Source organism: Metarhizium brunneum, chromosome 1 (assembly GCF_013426205.1).
Source record: "Metarhizium brunneum chromosome 1, complete sequence".
In the NCBI taxonomy this organism is placed as follows: Eukaryota; Fungi; Ascomycota; class Sordariomycetes; order Hypocreales; family Clavicipitaceae; genus Metarhizium; species Metarhizium brunneum.
The window spans coordinates 6,207,801-6,228,594 of record NC_089422.1 but is presented as its reverse complement, the minus strand read 5'-3'; the positions used below and the strand labels follow the sequence as shown (position 1 = coordinate 6,228,594).

At 53.2% G+C, this 20,794-nt stretch overlaps 7 protein-coding genes and 1 non-coding gene across 8 annotated transcripts; 2 read left to right on the top strand and 6 right to left on the bottom strand.

The window, feature by feature from the left end:
• Nucleotides 1-150: 150 nt before the first annotated feature.
• On the bottom strand, nucleotides 151-1,258 carry G6M90_00g018830 (uncharacterized protein; the record flags this gene model as incomplete). Its single annotated transcript, XM_014693171.1, has 3 exons — nucleotides 151-501; nucleotides 603-1,087; nucleotides 1,153-1,258. The coding sequence occupies 3 exons, from the start codon at nucleotides 1,256-1,258 to the stop codon at nucleotides 151-153; spliced, it is 942 nt and encodes a 313-aa protein (XP_014548657.1).
• A 2,420-nt stretch (nucleotides 1,259-3,678) lies between these two features.
• acr-2_1 (Acriflavine sensitivity control protein acr-2) lies at nucleotides 3,679-5,844 on the bottom strand (the record flags this gene model as incomplete). The annotated part of the gene is made up of 3 exons (XM_014693172.1): nucleotides 3,679-4,363; nucleotides 4,461-5,007; nucleotides 5,250-5,844. 3 exons carry the CDS (start codon nucleotides 5,842-5,844, stop codon nucleotides 3,679-3,681), a joined length of 1,827 nt encoding a protein of 608 aa, XP_014548658.1.
• Nucleotides 5,845-7,674: 1,830 nt separating this feature from the next.
• G6M90_tRNA00000031 lies at nucleotides 7,675-7,746 on the bottom strand. Its single transcript has one exon. It is a non-coding gene; the product is annotated as a tRNA-Thr (tRNA).
• Nucleotides 7,747-8,028: 282 nt separating this feature from the next.
• G6M90_00g018810 (uncharacterized protein) lies at nucleotides 8,029-9,834 on the bottom strand (the record flags this gene model as incomplete). The annotated part of the gene is made up of 3 exons (XM_014693173.2): nucleotides 8,029-9,293; nucleotides 9,374-9,683; nucleotides 9,751-9,834. 3 exons carry the CDS (start codon nucleotides 9,832-9,834, stop codon nucleotides 8,029-8,031), a joined length of 1,659 nt encoding a protein of 552 aa, XP_014548659.2.
• Nucleotides 9,835-12,066: 2,232 nt separating this feature from the next.
• Nucleotides 12,067-13,022, top strand: himE_0 (Efflux pump himE; the record flags this gene model as incomplete). The annotated part of the gene is made up of 2 exons (XM_014693174.1): nucleotides 12,067-12,367; nucleotides 12,427-13,022. 2 exons carry the CDS (start codon nucleotides 12,067-12,069, stop codon nucleotides 13,020-13,022), a joined length of 897 nt encoding a protein of 298 aa, XP_014548660.1.
• A 1,074-nt stretch (nucleotides 13,023-14,096) lies between these two features.
• dapA_0 (Aspartyl aminopeptidase) lies at nucleotides 14,097-15,650 on the top strand (the record flags this gene model as incomplete). Its single annotated transcript, XM_014693175.1, has 2 exons — nucleotides 14,097-14,154; nucleotides 14,236-15,650. The coding sequence occupies 2 exons, from the start codon at nucleotides 14,097-14,099 to the stop codon at nucleotides 15,648-15,650; spliced, it is 1,473 nt and encodes a 490-aa protein (XP_014548661.1).
• Nucleotides 15,651-16,150: 500 nt separating this feature from the next.
• On the bottom strand, nucleotides 16,151-17,007 carry G6M90_00g018780 (uncharacterized protein; the record flags this gene model as incomplete). The annotated part of the gene is made up of 3 exons (XM_014693176.1): nucleotides 16,151-16,423; nucleotides 16,521-16,703; nucleotides 16,771-17,007. 3 exons carry the CDS (start codon nucleotides 17,005-17,007, stop codon nucleotides 16,151-16,153), a joined length of 693 nt encoding a protein of 230 aa, XP_014548662.1.
• A 1,912-nt stretch (nucleotides 17,008-18,919) lies between these two features.
• G6M90_00g018770 (uncharacterized protein) lies at nucleotides 18,920-20,143 on the bottom strand (the record flags this gene model as incomplete). The annotated part of the gene is made up of 1 exon (XM_014693177.1): nucleotides 18,920-20,143. One exon carries the CDS (start codon nucleotides 20,141-20,143, stop codon nucleotides 18,920-18,922), a length of 1,224 nt encoding a protein of 407 aa, XP_014548663.1.
• Between the last annotated feature and the right edge of the window lie 651 nt (nucleotides 20,144-20,794).

The following is a 20,794-nucleotide window of genomic DNA, read 5'->3' as shown; positions in this document are numbered from 1 at the left end:
CAATTGCAGAAAACAACTTCATCGACGACTAATTAACAAGAGAAAAGATATGATATTTTCTGAGCACATGACCCCGTATATGTGTTGAGACGGAGTGGCTAATGTACGAAACGGCTTTGTACGGTTCGACCCAAGGCCAAGAAAGCACATTTAATCGCGGTTGATTTCCATGCGCTTCTTGAGGCGGTAAGCAATGGCTCGCGCACGAGCAGTCTTGGTCTGGGTGAAGGCGGCAGAGCCACCAAAGGGGCCGGCAGCAGCGGTGTTCTGAACACGAACGATACAGACGTTTTCAGCACCGCCGACTTTGGCTTCGCAGGTCATGCCCGCGGGCATCTTGACCTTGAGAGGGAAATCGGTTTTCGTGGCGGTTGAGAGGCCGCCGAATCCAAGGCCGGGGACGTCCTGGGTGACCTCGGCGTTTTGGAAGGACTCGGCTTTTGTGCCGCCAGACGTGGCGTCTATGGAGGCGCTGAGGGGACCGGCACCGTCTTGGTTGATCTATATTTGTGTCAGTAACGTGGTTTGAGTTGAGTTGAGTTGGGTTGTGTTGTGGTTGAGCAGAAGCGGGCTTGGGAAGGATTCGGAGTGAGTATGCGTACCTGTCGGAATACCATGGTCACTTCGCCGTTCTCATCAGCAGTAGGGAGACCCTGGGAAGATCCCTGGCCAGCGGTATCAGCAACCATGCTCTCGGGAGCAGCGTTGGTCTGCTTGCCGGCGCCGGCACCACCACCGAGCAAACCACCGAGGAGGCCACCTCCGCCGTTGGCCTTGCCGCCGCCCAAGAGCTGACCGAGCTGTCGCTTTTCTTCCTCCCGGCGCTGCTGACGCTGCTGCTGGAGTGCAGACAGGTCATCTTCCTGGCCGGCAGCACCGGATGCTCCATTGTTCGTAGGGGCCTTGGCGGTGTTGGCACCGCCCATGAAGCTGCTGACCATGACGCTGGCATCAATAGGGCCATTGCCTTGTGTTCGTCCGAGGGGACTGGCACGACCGCTTCGGATATCACGCTGTCTGATGATGGCCGTATCGGCTTGTGAGCCACAGCCATTGCTGGAGCAGTCACGGGGAGTGCCATCGGCAACTATATTTCTGTGTTGGTCATTTTGCCATGGATATACAGCGTGTGTAAGTGGACTGCAGACGTACCAGATAGACCGGGCATCATGACACCATTAGCGCCCTGGATCCTGGTAACCAGTCCATGGGCAGAAGCAGTAGCTGCAAGAGCCGCGGAAACAAGAGCGTAACGCATATTGATGGATAAGGTAGGGAGCTTTGTAAGTTGGTCTCGGACCGGTATTAGACAGCGAAGGCTAGGTTTACAAGAAAAAGAGCCACCAGGGCAAAAGCACAAACCAAAAGAGAGGGTTTGAAATGTGAAGAAGTGAAAGATGTTTGCGAGTTTGTGATTTCCAGATGAGGAACGATATATCCAGATGGGTGGCGGAGCGGTGTGCTATATACTTGAACGTGGTGAGATATTCGGAACCTCATTCTCACAAGACATCGAATGACATCAGGCTTGAAGGCTTCAGTCCTGTATGGCAGGATAAGGTTAGGTTTCCATTGCTTCCCTTCTGCGCTTGAGCCGCTGTTTCGATACAGGTAGGGCAGAGTTTTGAAATGGTAGTCTGAAACGCAGACATGGTGCGTCTTGGAGATATCTGGGCTGGAGGTTTGGGAGCTTGCCAGCCGGGGATCTTCTCGTGACTGCTCCCGTTGATATTACTTTAGGCTAAGCCTTACAAGTTTCTCTTATAAACTAGTGTCTGGCAGGTGAAGGCAACCCTCCATTATTTCCGTTGAGCCGCAAGCTTGTGTCAAGGGTCTGCGTGAGAAAATGACTGTGCGCAAGGAATCAGCCCCCCCCCCCGGATCTCGACTGCAGATGATCGGCGAGAATCCCCAGGGCTGAGAACTGGTTTCTTGAAGCAGATCCAAAACGTGCCCTCAGGCACCGTTGACGAAATGGTTGCCATTCGATGGGGATTGCCTTATGAGGCCCGGCTGTCGACCTCCGTATGGAGAGGTCCTTCTCCCAGGCTGTTTCGGCCGCCGCAGACTCCGAATGGAATCTTCCAGGCTTGGGAGGTGTTGCGAGTGGCTGCCTCTCGATTGCATTTTTGATGGAGTTGAGTTCGTGGGAGCTTGTCGTGCCCTTCCTCACACACTCGAACGGTCGAACCCCACGATGCTATGACACCGAGCTGGGGCGTCGCTCCGACCATTGCAATCTTCCCCTGCGAGCCTTGCTACTGATATTCTTATTCTCATGTCGCACTATCTGACAGTCGACGTGCGTTGGTCTTCCTTACCAGCCCTACACGCTTTGACAGCGGGAAGTTTACGCTGCATCGTCCCAGGTTGGTAGTACTGCAGCTATCTCAAAGCCATTCGCCTCCAAAGTACGAGAATACATACGTCTCGAGCACTCCGTGCAACGCAGGCAGTCGCGCACGCATGTGAAGGGGGGGCTGCACCATGCCAACAAGAGATAAAGTTTACAGAAAACAAGGCAAATGGTGCAGTCTCATCTCGAATTGAGGGGAATCTCTGCAATGCACACCCAAACCAGGTGCAGAATATCGAGGCCGCAGCATCCTTTTGGAGGGTTTGAGGTGCAATTGCCACCCGACAAGTTGCATTACCAAAACGGAAGGAACCTCTGGTAAAGTGCAAGTTGTTCCTTCACTGTACCACCTTTTTTCCAAATTGATCTGCAAGTCATGGCGTAAAATTCCCCAAACCCAAACCATTTAGCAACCACTGCCTCAAAAGAGAGAAGAAAAAAAGAGGCAAAAAAAAAACAAAACGCTCGGCAATATCCATGAAACTCCAGACCAAGAAATACACTAGTCTCCGCCTACCTCTGGGGCCGCTGGTCTGACACAAAGGAACAAACGCCACGGTTCGTTCCCCTCCCTCGGGGCTCGGGGGTCGCATCAAACCATAGCCGCGCATCACGATTTACTTGGGGGCAAAACTATTTCTCAGGAGGGATCCACGCTGCTCTGAACATCTCCCGCTGAAACAGCTTGCTCCCCATGGTTTGCAAAAACGTGCGACAAACACCGCCACAGAAGTAGGCAGAGTTCGGGTGCGAAATGAATTCCAAGAACAGCGCCCGGAACGGAGTCTCTCGGGATGGCTGTGCAGTAGGAGACGCAGGAGATTGATGGCTCGACGCGCCTCTGTAGGAAGAACCTTGGCGCCGTCGTCATATCGGGCTGGCGTGGACACGGAGAGAGGGAGATTCGTCCATGAACAAGTACTTGAAACACGGCACGATACTCCTCACGACACCACACCACCTACGGCCCATTAGAGGTACGCATTAGAATGTGATTGAATTAATTACTATGCTCAGTGAACCGCTGTACATGCTGCTAAATTGCAACCCCCCCCCTCTTGTTTGCTAGCACACTCTTGTCCTCGTCAATATTCGTAAAATGGGACCACCCACCATGGACTGGGAAGAGAATTGTAACAGGAAGCTTGTGAGATGGACATGCCTCAATGGTCATGGAGAAGATTGGGAAACCATAAACGACAAGAAAACAAAGAAAACAAAACAGGAAATGGGCCATCGGGCCATGGCAATGGAGCTGTGGCCGTTATCATGCTACTACCCAGAAGATAGCCGTCGCTCTTGGCTTGGTGGCAGCTCTGTTTCTACACAATTAAATAACCGTCTTTTTTGAGCTCTTGGAGCCAATTTACGTTGGATTCAGGGTTCGTATCCTGTATTTGCCAAGCGTGCTTCAACATCCTGATGGCTGCAAAGATGTAGCCCCATGGGCAAATCTGCCAAATGGCAAACATGCGATTCAAGGTCGATTTTCTGTGTCCAAGATCTCGGGTCTCCGCACCTGCGATGAACGTGGGCCATGACGTGGCCTTGAAGTACGGGTCTTCATCATGGATCTGGCCGAGGTGGTCGAGTATGTCGTTCACGAAAATGTTGGCGTCGACGGGGTAAACGACGCGCACTACCGGCAATGCCCGGATGATATACAGACATACTGCCGAACGGTGCGCCGAGGCGACATGGAATCGACTTTTGATATCAGTCACGTCTGGCAGCTGTCGAAGCTGGTCCACCCATCCATCAATGTCAAATGCATGCGCCTCAACAATGAGTGCGCGTGCTTGGTCTGCGGCCGCCAGGTCAAAGTCAGTGTAAGGGCCCTGGCATGAAAGTTGGGACGCGGAGAGGATGATTTTGAGAATCTCTGGCGGACACGAGAGATAACTGTTCACCTCTACTCGTTTCATTACTTCCAATAACTCGCTACCACATCGTGCTATGCGTGAGGCCATTGCTGTCTCTGCCAGAGTCGAGCCAAGAATGTGATATCTATGACAAGTACGGGTCGTCTTAGCATTTCTTTTTTCCTTGTAAAGGATTGGAGGGTGTCCGTAATGTCTTTGGACGCGCAGTGTTGAATACTCACATGAAGCAATCGGCAATGACACAATCACGCAATATTCGGGTTGAAGCATGTCTCGTGGGATCCAAGGCCAACAATTCCAAGACGATGCTTGCTGCTTCAAGATGGGACCGCCAACCTTGAATTTTTTTAACTTCTTCTCCTTCCTTTTCAACCACAACTCTCGGTTCAAAGTCAATCAGGTCAAACTTGACAAAGAAATGCATAGCGGCTAGAGCCACCACGCTTCCCACCTCGCTGCGAGCAAGATTCAATGAACCCATGACTTGGCGAAGGTAGGCTATGGCTTTCTCCTTGGCCGTCAAAGCATGTATGAGTATTTGCCTAGATGAATCATCTCGCAACCGTAACTGGGCAAGATAGTCGCCTGGATTAGTCAAACTCGTTGGAATGGAATTGGTGGGCCGAAACAAATTACAGCAGTGGATAGCGGACGTTGCGATGAGTACTTGAAGCAGCAGCGGATGTCTATTGGTCAGAGGGATAAGTTCTCGGAATGGATTGCTGTCTGAGTCTCTTGCGACCAAGTCTCGACAGACACGATCGTTGACTGGCGGTTTGTTTGCATTAGCGTCGCCTCGAACCAGGTCCCCGAGGAGTCAGGCGGATCAGAACAAAGGCTTGTGTGCCATGAGAGATGAGGGGATGTGACAAGTAGGAGAGTGTCGCATGATACACGAGGGCATCGTAGACGAAAAACGGCGATGAGAGGTCACCGAAATGATAGTTGAAGGATATTGTAATGGCAATGGGGCAGACTGATAAGACAATACTATACTCGTTGTTACTCACAATGTGTAATATAGGCTCTTGAAGTACGATCAAGGTCTTGAAAGAGGGGATCCGTCAGGCTTCGACCACCCAAAAGGCCGGCCCTGATAGGCATATCGACCTGATGGTCTGGATTCGGTGTGTTGGCAATGCACACGTCCTTGTCTGTGACAGCCATTTCGCCTGGGCTGACTATATCTTTCCCCGACATGGCACCACGCAGGGCCAATGGCTGTTGCTGGTGGTGTCCGCGGAATACCCGTTCATCGTGAGCATGTTCGGCGTAGATGACTCGTACATCGTGAATCTGGTCAGGGTCCAGGCCTCCAGTTCCCGCAAGGGCCCAACCGACGGCGACATCTCCCCGCGTTCCCCCAGAGTCGGGAGGAGCTTGAGGTTGAAATGCCCCAGTCTCGCCTGGCCGACGTCCAGAGGCCGGCGAGGGCCGTGGGTTTCCTTGAGAATCAATCGCCTGCGTCCAGACGAATACCTTTCCATAACCAAGACACTCCTGACCCGACAACGTGCATTTGTTGCATGTTGGCCACGAGCGATCACAGCGCAGGCGTCGGCGGCGACAGTTGTGACACGGCTTGGTGATTCTGATGTTGGGCATCCGCTGCTGCTGGGTGTACTGCTACCTCCGGACTCTCGGCCGGGTCTGGTTGCTATAAGGTGAAGGCAGAAATCACAACTCTGGCGAGGCGAGCGAGCGAGTGGCCTGTGTATTCCTCCAAGCTGACTGCTTCAACCAGGGCCTTGATATTGGTGTTTGGCTTAGCCAGGATGATGCCGAAACCGTGGCGGGGGAAGGATTGGAAGGGCAGGTTCAGGCAGCAGGGCTGCAGTTCATTTGGTCTCGCAGGTCATGGCGATGGTAATGTCCGTCTAGAGTCAACGGGTTGGGAATCAACAAAGGATTTGTGTTGCCACTCTCTGCTTATTAACTGACGAGGTGTTAATGTCGTGGCGGCGGTGGGGGAGCAAATGAGTGGCTTCAACCATGTGAGCAGGCAGGAACGACCACGACCACGAGCACCAGAACGGCTAGGGCGAGGCCGCCATTCTAGCCATCGGTTTGGCCCACCGGAAAGTCCAATTCATCCAACCGCCTCAGGTGTCCGTAGAGTATCCCAGTGTCTGGCGAGACCTGCACCCGTGGTCTACATCTGGATCAAGGCCAAAAATGGAAAAGGCAAAGTATATGCTCGAGCGCCGCCTGGGGAACATGAGAACCCAGTACCCCGTACCCTCGGGCAAGTGTGAGATCCTCAACTGTTCTATCCAACGGGCCCATCGAGGCGCTCGTACAGCGACAGATGGGGCCTCTTTTCGGTAACAACAAGGGGGTGGAGGCGTTGGGCCAACAAACAAAAAAATGTAAACGGGGGCCTCGATGCATGATTCGAGATGGTGAGCAAGTACGGAGTATGTAGTCAGAAGCCGGTCAAGTGTTCCTCTGCGGCTTCGCTCGTCTGCATCGCGAGGCCCCCGGTTCCCCGTGCCCAGCTCAGCGCTACGTACGCCCCTACTACACAACGACCATCGCCACATCTTTGTAAAACAGTTTGTTCATTCTCGAGTTGGCATTGAGTATTTGCTTCTTTCTGCTCCGTGACCTCCCATACGGTGGGGCTCGACCAGCGGGCTCGGATCAAAGCTGGGGATGTTGCCATGGGACCATGGGATGAGCACTTACATACAACGGAAAGCTGCTCGCGATATTTGCCAGGCTCACACCGCCGATACTGTACCCAGTGACTACATCCAACAAGCACTCTGGTGGTATTGCCGCTATCCATGATAGCTGGCTCCTCTCTCCCACTGATAGTTGGTCTTTTGTGAAAAGACAATGACCGCCGACGAATGGGCCTCGGCACAGGAATCTTCGTGCACGAGTCCTCTGTATTCAGACTCATCATGGCTTGTGGGTATGACACGCTAAGAACGGACGATTATACTCCGTACCGTAAGGCAGAGGTGTCTCTGATCATGATGCGGTACCCGTACATGACGGACAACATTGGGTGGATGCTGTAGTAATGAATTAGCACACGCTTGGCGATACATCAATATGCCGTATTACTAGATGGACCTATTAGCGCATCGGCGTCTCCCTTCTAGAGATTTCTCAGGACACGCGCCCCTGTCATCGGATGGAATCAGCAAGTCCGCGATTTGAAGGCTACGGAGCACATGAGCCGAAATTGTCCAAGTGGTCGCACCACATAAGGGGTTTCACAAGTAACGACGGGGATAGAAAAAAACATGAAAGTGAATTGGAGGGTATGGAAGGGGAAATGTTGGGAGTGGGTGAAAGCGGCCGCTCCCGGTGTGATCATTAGTAAGTAGTAAGTGGTGTTCGGTGTGAAGCATCCCTCGGAGTGAGCTTGTGGAGCTCTAACCTTCATATTCTTAAATAGGGAATAAACTGTTATCAACAAAAGCCCCGTTGGCTCAGTGGTAAAGCGTGTCACTAGTAATGACAAGATCACTGGTTCGATTCCAGTACGGGGCAAGTTGAACCTTCTCTTTTTGGGGTCCGTTCGTTGTCTTTTTTCCTCTTTTGATTCTCAGACTGGTTTTGGTTGGTTCTGTTCTTTTTTTATGGTTTCAATGTCAAGAGGGTGCTGTCCAAAAATGCTAGCGAACACATCGCATCAATGGGCAAAGGCGTTAGTTATCCCCGTCATACCAACGAATCCATCATCACCGTCTCATAATTCTTTTACTTGTTTGGATGGTCTATTCAAAATCCTTTTGGTGAGTAACCAACCACTCGCTCGCTCGCGATTTCATTCTAGAATCCCGTCGCTCGATTCCCATCTTTTCCCGGCATAGCAGTCACCTTCTCCACGTCATATTCATCATTCGTAGCATCATATGCAACTTGCAAATCATCAATCGCACCCCCAACCTCCAACCACTGGTCACTTGTTTCTGGTACCGGGGAGATTTTACAGAGACCCCAGTACGTCAAGGATGAAACAATGAAACCACAGAAGAAGTTGAGGTTGTATATGTATGTCGCCCCTTTTGGCACCTGTTGACCTACGGCGCCAGCGAATCCAACAACGTTAATGAGAATTCCGGCAATATATGCCGTGTAACCCCGCCAATTTACACCGAATGTGTAAAAATACGGGCCGGTCTTGCGTGCATCATAGAGTTCCTTGACGCTCAAATAGCCCTTCCTGACAACATAGTAGTCAGTGGACATGACGCCGGCAATAGAGCTAAGGAAAACGCTATATGCTGAAAGATAGGTGGTGAAGTTGTTGGCACTGGTGAGTAAGTTATACGGACACATGGCTAAGCCAATAGCAGCACAGATATATCCACCACGCCGAATGTTAATATATCGAGGAAGCAGAGCTGTCATATCAGAACCCGCAGAGATTGAGTTGGCGGAGATGTTGGTACCAAGTTGCGCAACAGCGAATGCCAAGGAGATGACAAAAACACCGAATCGCTGCGCTGCGCCGCCATCATCTATAAAGTTACCCAGCAGGCTTAAAGGGTTCCAGATAGGCTCATTATAGATGACACTAGACGATGACGACACGAAGATGCCGATCAAGGACGTAAAGGCAAATCCGAGTGGGATTGCAAATAACTGGGACCAGACAGCATCATTTGGCTTGCGAGCAAATCTCGTAAAGTCGCAGTCATTGACGATAAGAGTGGCAAAATTAGCAATTGACGACATGATGCCTTTGACTATTTCCCAAGCCAGGTCACCGCCGTGTATCGTGTTTGACTTTTTAACAATAGGACCAACCCCTCCAGCGCGCACAAGAGCCCAGATCAAAAAGGCAATGCCCGCTGGTGGGACGAAACATGCCTTGGCGGTAAACAAATGTCGAATCTTGTGGACGGGGAACCAGATGGCAGGGAGGGAGCAAAGCCAGAAAATAAAGAACGACACAAAGTCTGGCGTGCTCGACACGCCCGGTTCAAAAGGACCAGGCATCGTGGTGCGATCCCATGACTTCCAGATTGAACGAATCATAAGATACACACAGTTGCCTCCGATGTAGGCTTGGACTCCATACCAGATGCATGCTGCATAATATTTTCCGGTCAGTACGAGGCAGGCAGCATATATTGGGTCAGACGAAACTGTCAAGTCACACGGCACTTACCCATGGCGGCACGGTTAAAGACTGGCCACAAACTACCCCATATGCCAAAGGATGCTCGATTCGCAACAGGAAAGCCAATGTGATACATGGCTCCAACACGACCATTCATCACTATGAAGCAGGCTGAAATCGAATAGCCAACCCAAACGCAAATCCAGGCCTGCCACCAAGATAGCCCTCCGACAACCATTGACGACGAAATCATCCAGGTGTTGATGTTGTACGAATCAGCGATCCAGAATCCCACGTAATTCCAGGGACCCCACTGGCGACGAGCCTTCTCGACGGGTTTTAAGTCATGGTTGATAAGCTGTGCGAATTAGGGGGCAAACAAGGTTAGATTCAACTACCGAGAGAGGAAGCATTCTGCTGCATACCATACGTTGGGACGACGTCAGCCCATCCTCAGACTCCACTGCGAGTCTATCCGCCATGCTCTTTAGGCGGTGAGACAGCGGCATGTTGCCTGGGGGTCGAAATCCAGAAGAGAAGAATTATTTGCAGCTTTCCTCCTTCTGATAGGTGGCTTGAAAGATGTAACCAAGAGCAAATGGAGAAGGGGAGGCCTGGTTACTACTGGGGTCTCGCGATATGCAAAGAGGCGAGGACTAGTCGACGGAATGCAACTCTGCACTGAACTAGGCGGCCCAGGCCGTGAAAAGTCAAAAGAGATGTCGATTGTAGGTGCCGTCGAAATCGGTACGTCGGCAAACTGACAAGACGAGACGTCGGCAGTATTTCAGAGCGGCTGGATGGACAAGCACTGGCGTGCTGCATGTATGTATGCATGTACGTCGGCATGTCTTATCAGCCAGACTAGTGGCGTTTACCCTATCTCTGCTTTTCGGACCGGTATCCGCGTCGGCACACGGCCAGAATGAGGTAGTTATCCCTTGACCACCAGATACATCGATCCTGGCCTTGTCTGCTCCGTACTCCGTAGACCGGACCCGAGTTGCAGCGCGACACCCTGTGTCTTGTCATCATTTGCGTGGGACACTTGTCAAGTTCCAGTTTCGGTGCCCGGTAGTGGGTTGAATGGCTCCCGAAGTCGCAACTGCATGGGAGATAGCCGCCTGCTAGCAGGTAAGGAGTAGGGATTGGACGAACTGAGCTTATCATGGCGCTGCCCTGCTCGTGATGGATATCTCCAAGGCGACGCCAATTTGCGCCTCCAGCCCTGCTTGGCATCCCACCCACCCCTATCTCGATTATCTTGCGTCTTGGTCCCTTGGCTAACAGCCCCCATGTTTTGGGGCTCTGGATTCTGCTGGGCGTGGACGCTAGCACATGGCTACGGAGAAAAGTATTACTCCATCTCATCGAGTCAACGCTGCCGAAGAACAAAAAAACGGTCCGTGGCGGTGATTGGCCTACTGGAGGAGACCTTTTCTTCCGCCTCCAATGGGGGACCAGATTGAATTTGATCTCGCTATCGCATAATGACGTAGCTGCAGAAATACCCCATGATATGCAACTTGGTCGCGTGACATGACTCGCCCAAGACTGAGAGTCTAGTGAGATGAGAGAAGCATTTGACCACCGGCGGCGTTGATTTGACTCCAAAGAGGTGTATATTACCTCACAACCCATGCCGAGATAATGCGGCAAAGAATTCGCATATTGTTTTGGATACAGATGATTTCGAGGCGCACGGAAAATGTACAACAAAACCCCAGGGCATAGAACCCGAAGTCCTACAATGATGATGCAATTGGGAGAAAACGAATACTGGTCGAGTTTAGGACAAGACCATGGTAACGTGTGAAAGGCGCCGCGGCAGGTGCTGGGTAATAACTGCTATAACAGCTCCAGCCAGACCTGTCGCATTTGATTGGTCCACATCCAACAGCGGGTGCAGTCTCGCCGTCTCGCGCCTTCGGACTCGCAGCCAGGCGGGTGGCAGAAAACACCAAACACATTGACACCACTCATTTACACGGGCAGAGTGCTCGGCATTTTCTGCAGCCGCCTCGCTCCGACTCGCCTCGCAAACTCGTATACTCATCACCATGCGTCTCTTCTAGCCAGATTCGTGGCCGTCTATGGCCTCCCCGTCCTCGCTGAGTGAGTCCAAGCCGTAGAGCTGGGAGAGCCCGCATGAGCTGGGGCTGGCTGTTTGCTGACAAGTCCCCATTCATGACACAGCCAAGACGCCATTCTCCGCGACCATGCGGCACAGGAGCAGTGAGGCCGAGCCGTGGATGACGGCGAGCTGCTCTCCCGGGCACGGAGCGGCTACACTCCGAAGCATCAGGGAGCCAAGACCAGATAGTTCGTCGTTAACTATTGATGGGCATTTGAGATACGTGGGGCTTCGTGTATTTGAACTCGGGAGGATTCCGCCACCACCATGAAGCAGCCTTATCGTGGCCCAAGACGAGAAGCAAAAGCATCTCCGTCCATCAACGGACCTGCCCACGTCCAAGTGAAACAAGCTTAATTCACTATCCGCTGGCCACATCTTATTTTGGCCCCCTTGCTGGCCCCAGCTGCTCTTTTGCATTTCGCACAATTGAACATTTGTGATAAATATATAAATATATACATACGATCTCCTCTGTCGGCTTGACCCCCTTTGCTTCACAGGACAAGGCATTCTATAACTACAAGGTCAACTCTTTCGACCACAGAGGGTACAGCTTCTCACTACCAGCACCGAAGCAAAGACTTGTCACTAGTATAGCCCAACAATGTCGAAACTTCATCCTCCTGGCGTCAAGACCGTTGGTCCCGACACAAACTGTACGCTGGATAACTGTCCCGCCGAATGGAGCATCTACGGCTTCCGACCGTCGCTGGCTGCTAATGCCACCTTTCTCGGTCTGTTTATCCTGGTCGGCCTTGCCCATGGGTATCTCGGTTTCAGATGGAGAAGCTGGGGCTTCATGGGCGGAATGATTCTCGGATGCCTGAGTGAAGCCATTGGCTACGCCGGCCGCATCATGCTCTACAACAACCCCTTCTCCTTCGTCGGCTTCATGGTTCAAATCGGTAAGTCCTGCACAAGCCGGCGGCGCTTGTTTCGCAAACCAACTAACGGCCGGGAGTAGTCTGCCTCACCATCGCACCCGTCTTCTACACCGCCTCCATCTACGTCACCCTCTCCAAGACAATCATGTATTTCGCTCCGGACCTATCCCGCTTCAATCCGCAGCTGTTCTACTGGATCTTCATTCCCTTTGATGTCATCTGTCTTATTCTTCAGGCCGCTGGCGGCGCCATGTCGAGCAACTCTAACGGCGACGATCGGCTCGGCGTCAATATCTCCATGGCCGGTCTGGCTCTGCAGGTCGTTGTCCTGACCGCCTTTGTCGTCTGCTTTGCCGACTACATGGTTCGATATGTGCGGTCTGGCCGCACTAGAAGCTTTGGTTGGCGCCTCAACACCTTTTTCCTCGGCCTGGCCTCGTCTGTCCTTCTCATACTTGCCCGATGCGCATACCGTGTCGCCGAGTTGAAGGATGGGTACAATGGCAGCTTAATCCGCGAGGAAATTCCTTTCATCATCCTCGAGGGTGTGGTGATTGTGATTGCTGCCGTTGCGTTGTGCTTCGGTCACCCTGGTCTCGTTTTTGGTCGGGATGAAGCCAGGAAGAACTCGCATGACTTTGAGGAGAGCGGTACCAGCACTCCTGAGCGAAAGTAAGGAGCTGTTTTGGTGTGAAAAAGCAACATAATTTCCTTGGCTTGCCTTCCTTTGGTCTACCTTTATCAGCGTGGGAAGTTTGGGCTCAAATACCGTCTGGAGTGGTTTAAAAGGGCGGATTATCCATGTCAATCACGAGAAGATGCAGTGGTTTAAACGGGTGCGGGTTTTCTTTTCCTTTCCTTTTTGCTTTTTATAAAGGTCCCCATAGCTGCTCAGGAGCACGTGTTTTCTTGTTTTCCCTTTGCATAATGAGCATCATGCAATCGTGTACATTTACATGGCGGCTATGCTTTTGGCTATGGACGGGGGTTTGGGCAGCTAGATACCGGTGGGATGGAACGGGAATCGCAAAAAAATGATTCAATTATGCTTACACCTCAGACGGTGCTTCAAGTGGTCTGCTCTTTCTTCAAGGCCCTTAAAGTGGAAACCGTGCGTACATGCATAGATCTGTACCGTCCCTCCGGCCGCGGCGGCGCCACCCGGAGTAATGCATGCTCGGGGCCCACTGCCGACGCTGGCCGGCCTAGTTATATCAAACAGGCCGGCAAGGAACGAGACTGTTCTTTGGCATGTTGGTTCTTCGGCATCAGGACTTGATCTGGATGAAATTCTACTGGAGGGCTTATATCCTTGCATCCAATCTTCGTATATGCTGACTGGCACCATTTATTGGATGTCTCTCCATCGTTGACTCGCACGGCTTAATGCGGGGGACGGAGCAAACACAAGCAAGCACCTGCCAGTATTGTAAGAACTCCACATGATGGAGTCTCCCCCAGCCCTGGATCTTTCGACAGCCACCAATCATCAAGAGGCCATCTCGCCCCACCCGGCAACGTCCACCCGCTAGTTCCCAAGTCGAGGGGGGGGGAGAGACTTCGTTCAGCTTTTGGCGACATCCTCTTCCCGTCCTTTTCGTCCTTTCCCCCTCTCCCGTCCATGCCTCTGCGAGTTTCTGTCGTGCCCACGGCTTTGCTTCGTCGTTCGGTTACTCCTTACCAATCACGCGAGCTCGTTACCAAATCTCGAATCCCTTCATTGCATAGCTTCTCGACGACCTCGCCCAACATGGCCCCGCCCAAGGCTGCGCTTGACTTTGTTGATTTTGTCAATGATTCTCCTACTCGTAGGTTCATTCTGCTGCACAGTGAATTGGAGGTTTGGGGGGTTGCTGGAGGGCAAATCGGTTGCTAACTTTTGCTCCCAGCCTACCATGCTACCCAGTGCGCCGCCGAACGATTCGAAGAAGCGGGCTTCAAACTGATCCGTGAGCGCGATTCATGGAGCACGATCGTCCAACCCGGTGGCAAGTACTACCTGACCCGCAATGGCTCGTCCATCGTGGCCTTTGCCGTCGGTCGCAAGTGGCGCCCAGGAAACCCAGTAGGCATTATCGGTGCGCATACCGATTCTTGCTGCCTGCGCCTCAAGCCCGTCTCCAAGAAGAGCAACGTCGGTTATCTCCAGATCGGTGTCGAGGCATATGGTGGCGGCATCTGGCACTCGTGGTTCGACCGTGATTTGAGTATCGCTGGCCGAGTCCTGGTCCAGGAGGGAGACAATTTCGTACAGAAGCTCATCAAGATTGACAAGCCCTTGCTGCGCATTCCCACTCTGGCCATTCACCTCGATCGAGAACCCAAGTTTGACCCTAACAAGGAGACTGAGCTGTTCCCAATTGCCGGCCTGGCTGAGGCCGAGCTAAACAAGAGCTCCGATGACGGTGCACCCGCGGAAACCGACAAGGACGAGAACTTCAGGCCCCTCAAGAACATGGCCGAGCGCCACCACCCCGCTGTCCTCGATGTTATTGCCAGCGAGCTCAACGCCAATGTCAGTGACATTATCGACTTTGAGTTGGTTCTCTATGATACCCAGAAATCTTGCATTGGAGGTCTGAAAGACGAGCTCATTTTCTCCCCCCGCCTGGACAACCTAGGCATGACTTACTGCTCTGTCATGGGTCTCATCTCCTCTGTTAGTAACGACAAATCTCTGGACGATGACTCGACTATCCGCATGACGGCCTGCTTCGATCACGAAGAAATCGGCTCCCAGTCCGCGCAGGGTGCCCATTCCAACTTGCTGCCGGCCGTCATCCGGCGTCTTTCCTTGCTACCCAGCGGCCGAGATAGCTCCAGCGACGGCAGCTACGAGGCTGTGCACCACGAGGGAGAGGATACCACCGCCTATGAGCAGGCTCTGTCCCGATCATTCCTCGTTTCTGCCGACATGGCCCACGCCGTTCACCCCAACTATGCTGGCAAGTACGAGTCCTCGCACCAGCCCGCCATGAACAAGGGCACTGTGATTAAAATCAACGCAAACCAACGGTATGCCACCAACTCGCCTGGCATCGTCCTGGTCCAGGAGTGTGCTCGGCTGGCCGGCGTGCCTCTCCAGCTTTTTGTTGTGCGAAACGACTCTCCATGCGGCAGCACTATTGGACCCGGCCTGGCGGCCAGGATGGGTATGCGGACCCTCGACCTGGGTAACCCGCAGCTGAGCATGCACAGTATCCGCGAGACGGGTGGTGCTGCCGATGTCGAGTTTGCTGTAAAGTTGTTTGAAGCCTTCTTCAAGAGCTACGGGCGTCTGGAGCCCAGGATTCTGGTGGACTAGATTTGTGTCGAGGATATATAGATAGCATGAGCCAGCGGGTGAGTGGAGTCAAGGTGGTGAAAGAAGGTGAGGAAGCCGTTTTACGCGCACATCTTGTAATGGGATAGTAGGACATGACGATTTTCCAAATGACCCCACATGAATAAGACGATTCTGTCTCCTCACGCCCTGCGCTTGACGAAATGTTTTTTTTTTTTGTTTTCTGTGGTCTGTCCATGCTCCACATGTATTGAGATGTCTGGTACTACTACACCAGTAGATTCTGTAAATGCCATCAAGTCGTATCCCTTGCCGTCCCTATGCGCCGTACACCAACCCAGTGTCTGGACCAGCTAGTCCAATGCAATTTTCCCCCCATAACACGTGCCCTGCCCTGCCCTGCCCTGCCCAAAAAAAAAAAAAAGAAAGAAACCAAACGCGCAGCAAAGGGTCTATACTCGCCTGCTCTCCCCCTCCTCCCATGCCAAGCAAAAGCCCTGAAAAGAACAAACGTCGACGCGTCATGACTGGCCCCTCGCCAGGCTGAGGAGGCCGCTCGCAGCGCCTTTTGACAGGGTACTACTCGGACCAGGCGACGCGGTGCCCGGTTCGCCAGCAGTGGCGGAGGCCGAGGCGTGGGCGTGTTTCCGAGACGGCTGCGGCGGCGGTGACTGCACGCGGACCGTCTTCCGGGGCAGCGGCTTCCGCTCGAGGTCGGCCAAGGGCACGGTGGTCTGCCCCGTGCGGACCTTGTAGCTCGCGAGGCCGAGGCGCAGGCGCAGAATCGCTGCTTTCTAACAAGATAGGAAGAAAGGGTCCCTGGTTAGTTCTCCATCTTTGGCTGGGTTGTGACTTGTGCCGTGTCGGCAAGGCCAGGGCGCGCTCTCTCACCTCTCTTGCTTGCTCGCGCGTCATGGTGCCCCTCTGCCGGGGCGCGAGGAGGGCCGGCGCGTCGGCGACGATGCCTACGTCGGGCTCGGTGGCGGCCGTGGCCCACGAGGAGTCGCCTTCTGCGGCGGAGGTGTCGAAGAGGGAGGGCGAGTCGGGGGAGCTTGTTCTCGAGCGGCGCGCGTCCTGGGCCCGTTTGTTTAGCATTCTGGCTTGGCTTGGGAGGAAAGGAGAGGGGAAGGGGGACACGTACCTCTTCTACGCACGTCTTCTTGCGGCCGGGCGGCGTCAGTTCCTCGGCGGGCCGCTTGGTGCCGCTGGTGGTGGTGAGGGAGGAGGAGAGGCTCTTCTTCAGAGGGGACGAGCCGCCGGTGAGGGGGATGATGGAGACGCTGCCGTCTTTGGGCATTTTGGGAGACGGCAGGGACGGCCTTGCGTTCGCGTCGAGCGGTGCCAGGGCGGCGCGTTGCTTTGCGGGAGAGCCGTGCATGGTGGTCGTGTTGATGGCTGGTGTACACGAGGCGTAGGAAGACGAGCACGGCGTGTTCGAGGGTGGGGGAGTGAGAGCCGCGCTCCGGGAGAGGCAAACAAAGCCAATTGGAGTTGGGAGGGACGGGCCGTTGGGGGAGAGGAAGAGTTCAGGCTTGGTCTGTCGAGGGAAAAGAGGTAGGAGCAGGTGAGGGCGTGAGGAAGACGGGTCGTGTAGGAAAGGCAAAGGCAGCTCGAGACGGCGTGGTGTTGTATGCGTCGACCGGGCTGGAGGTACCGCCCTGTGGACTCTGGACTCTGGAGCAAAGGCGCCCAACAGGGAGCACTGGAGCCCACATGCCGTCAACTCGCGGCCGCCGCCGCTGGCCCCGGTCACATCAGTCACGTCGAGTCGCGCGAACCACGACCAGGACCCGGGGTCCTTGGGAATTGATTGGGACTTGTATATTTTATTTTTATTTTTATTTTTTCAAGAAAAGCAGGGGGAGATATCTCAATTGGCCATTTTGACACAGCAGCCTCACATGGTTGATTTTGTTATTTCTTCAGTTTGACGTGTCTATTGCTCGAGGGAGGAACTTGACGCGGTTCTCTCTCGTCGGGCCCCCCACACGCGAGCCAGCGTCTTGTCAATGTCTTGTACTCCGTAGACGACATGGAACCGAGAATAAAACAAAAGGCGAGTGTCACTTTACAAGAAAGACCCTTCTTGTTGTGTTTTGCAGGCAGCGTGGCGCGCGGCTCATTACCATGCTACGACTGTTACCCTTTTTTCTCTCTTCATTTCACCTACCCAGGTAGTTTAATAGTAGGTTGCATTGCAAGCAAAGGGAGTTGGGATGGGAACGGTTGGACCCTTGTTCTGATGTCATGCCTGATTTGTTGTAGCGCGTGGGAGGTGGTGGTGGCCGCGGCGCGGTGCGAGGGGATCCCCGGCTGCAGCACGGAGATGGTGTGTTCATGCCGTTTTATTGTGTGTTTATTTTGTTTCGGCCCGCTGGGGAATTTATCATTTTTGCATTGCATGGGTTCTAATCTGTGGACGTCGTCATCTCCCGGCTGATGCTGGGGGCGGGCGGGGAGTCTGACGTCGCGTGTTTCATGCGCATGTGCATGCTGATGGGCAAATGCCAAGCTACAGTCTGTCGCAGGATATATTTGCTGATTGGCAAGTGAAAACTAATCTACCATGATGTATTGTGATCTGGTGAGATGGAGTCTGTGAGGTTAGCTACTTTAGAATGTTGAGCTGCGAGGAAGGTCTGGTGCCTCCGACCCTCAACACCAAAAAGGCAGCGTCGTGATGATTCACAAAAATACGCACCGACCTCGATTTTTTTTAACTATCTAGTCTTGATATTACTTCAAGGCCTCTTAAACAAACCAATGGCCGGATAGCTTTCGCAACATCCATGACCTGTATTCATAGTAGCGAGGCAGCCTGACCAGCCTTGCACAAAACGATGGAAGCAGGCCACATTGCCAGTCACAGCAAGAATCTACAGAGACACAAGAGCATGTGTTGAACCCAATTTTTATTGTCGAGTGCTGAAACTTCCAAGCAAAAGTGTGAATCCAAAATCCAAAACGCCCAAACAAAAGGGGTATCCAAGCCAACTTCCCATTCCCAAACATTTCCTCCGCCCAAAGACCAACCCAGAATGCCATGTACTTTTTGTACTGGACTGAAGAATGCGGGGAAAAAAAGCAAAGTGCCAATGACGGAAGCAAAATGCTGAAAAAAAACCGCCCCAAGTTCCCATTCCCAAACACGTCCTCCGCCAAACGTCCCTTGTCCAAAACAAAAATCCTCCACTCGAATACCAAATAAAGATTGCCAGTGTACTTGTTGCACTGGGCTTGAGAGAGGGTGCGGGAGGAAGAAGCCCCCGCACAAAGGAACCACCAAAAGCTCATTTCGCCGACGGTGCGTCGTTGTCGTTGTCGTTGTCGTCCTTGTCCTTGTCCTCTTTGTCTCGAGCAACTCCCTCATGCCAGATAGCCATTGGAGGAAGGAGGAGCGGGAAGTTGACTGGGGTCCTGAGACCCGGACGAGCAGCTCGTAGTTCGTCGAACGGGTCGACGACGACTACTTCGTCGTCTCCTTGGGCTTCCTCCTCCTCCAAGGCGTCTATCTGGCGGAAGGCTTGGAGCATGGCCGCTTCAACGTCTCCTATAGGAGGAGTCAGTTGCTGTTGTTGTTGTTGTTGTTGTTGTGGCTGCTGCTGCTGCTGAGGCTGAGGTAGAGGCTGAGGTAGAGGCTGCTGAGGCTGAGGCTGAGGCTGCTGAGGCTGCTCTGGCTGCTGTGGCGCTGGAGTCCGCGACTGTGAAGTCGCTCGCCGTGACTGCCGTGGCTTCCTTGGCTGCCTTGGCTGCCGAGCCCTTCGTGGTCGTGGTCGTGGTTGTGGTCGTGGTTGCTGTTGCGGTTGCGGTTGCGGCTGCAGCTGTGGTTGTGGTGGTTGTGGTGGTGGTGGTGGTGGTGGTGGTGCCTGCAGCCCCTGTAGTGGTTGTTGTGGCCACTGTGGGGGCTGCGAGTACCCCTGATAAGCCTGCATTGGCTGCATTGGCTGCTGTGGCTGCATCGGGAATTGTGGCAGCCCGGGATATTGTGGCTGCACCGGGTACCGTGGATGCTGCATTGCCGGGAGCGGTGCCGGGTGCGGTGCCGGGTATGGTGCCGGGCATGATGGCTGCGGCGCCTGGTAGTGGTAGTTCGTCCACCCCTGGTGCTGCGGCTGCTGCTGCTGCTGCTGCTGCTGTGGCAGGAATGCCGGCAGTGCAGGTGGCTGCCGCGGCTGCCAAAACGCCTGGGAGTTCGGGCTGCCGTGTAGCCAGGCCTGTTGTCGCTGCTGCTCCTGCTCGCACATCCGCTGCAACTGTTGTTGTTGTTGTTGCAGATGCATCTGCTGCATCTGTTGTTGTTGCAGTTGTTGCAGATGCTGCTGCTGTTGTCGTCGTTGTTGTTGTTGTTGCAGCTGTTGTTGCTCGACAAAGATGACGTCGTCATCCGGCAACGGCTGCACTTGCCCCCTATCACTGTACAGGTTCTGGCCTTCGACGAGGCCGTTGTTCCCCTGAACTTGCTGGTCCTGGGCGGGCTGCAAGGCCACAAAGCTCATGTCAACGTTGTTGCTCATGTTGCTTGTTTGAAGGCCTTGTATGTAATAAAAAAAAGAAAAAAAAGAGGTTTATAAGGAGGGCTTTGTGTGTAAAAGAGGTTTTTAGAAGAGGGTCTTGTGTGAAAAAGAGATTTGTAGAAGGGGGGCTTGCGTGTAAAAGAGGGTTATAGAAGAGGGTATCGTGTGTAAAAAGAGCTTTGCAGAAATGCTTGCTGTGTACAAGAGATATCTCGAGATGGATCAAAGGTAGCTTGATCACGTAGCAGCCAGCAGTAAGAAGTGTGCACAAAGTGGACAGTTCGGATGGGACGATTCGACACCTGGGGGGGAATTCCTCTCTATTTTGTACAACAATTCAAGAGGCTGGACGAAATGGAATCTTCTCGTCCTGAATTCGAGAGAGTTTGCCGAATAAAACTATCGTCAAGGGAAAGTACACTTATTAGAAAGATGACGACGACTCTGGATCGACTGAGGTACTCAGTAGTAATGAATACAGGCTTGCGTGACCACTGCAATAAGGTTAACATTGTACCTGACATGGAGACTACTGGCCCGTGAATGGCCTCGCTTCTGTGTTTATGTACAGTGCGCAAACGCTAAATCGAACCGACCCAAGTCCCAGTGGCCTGGAATGACACAGAAAGATACCTAGGTGGTTTATACCTG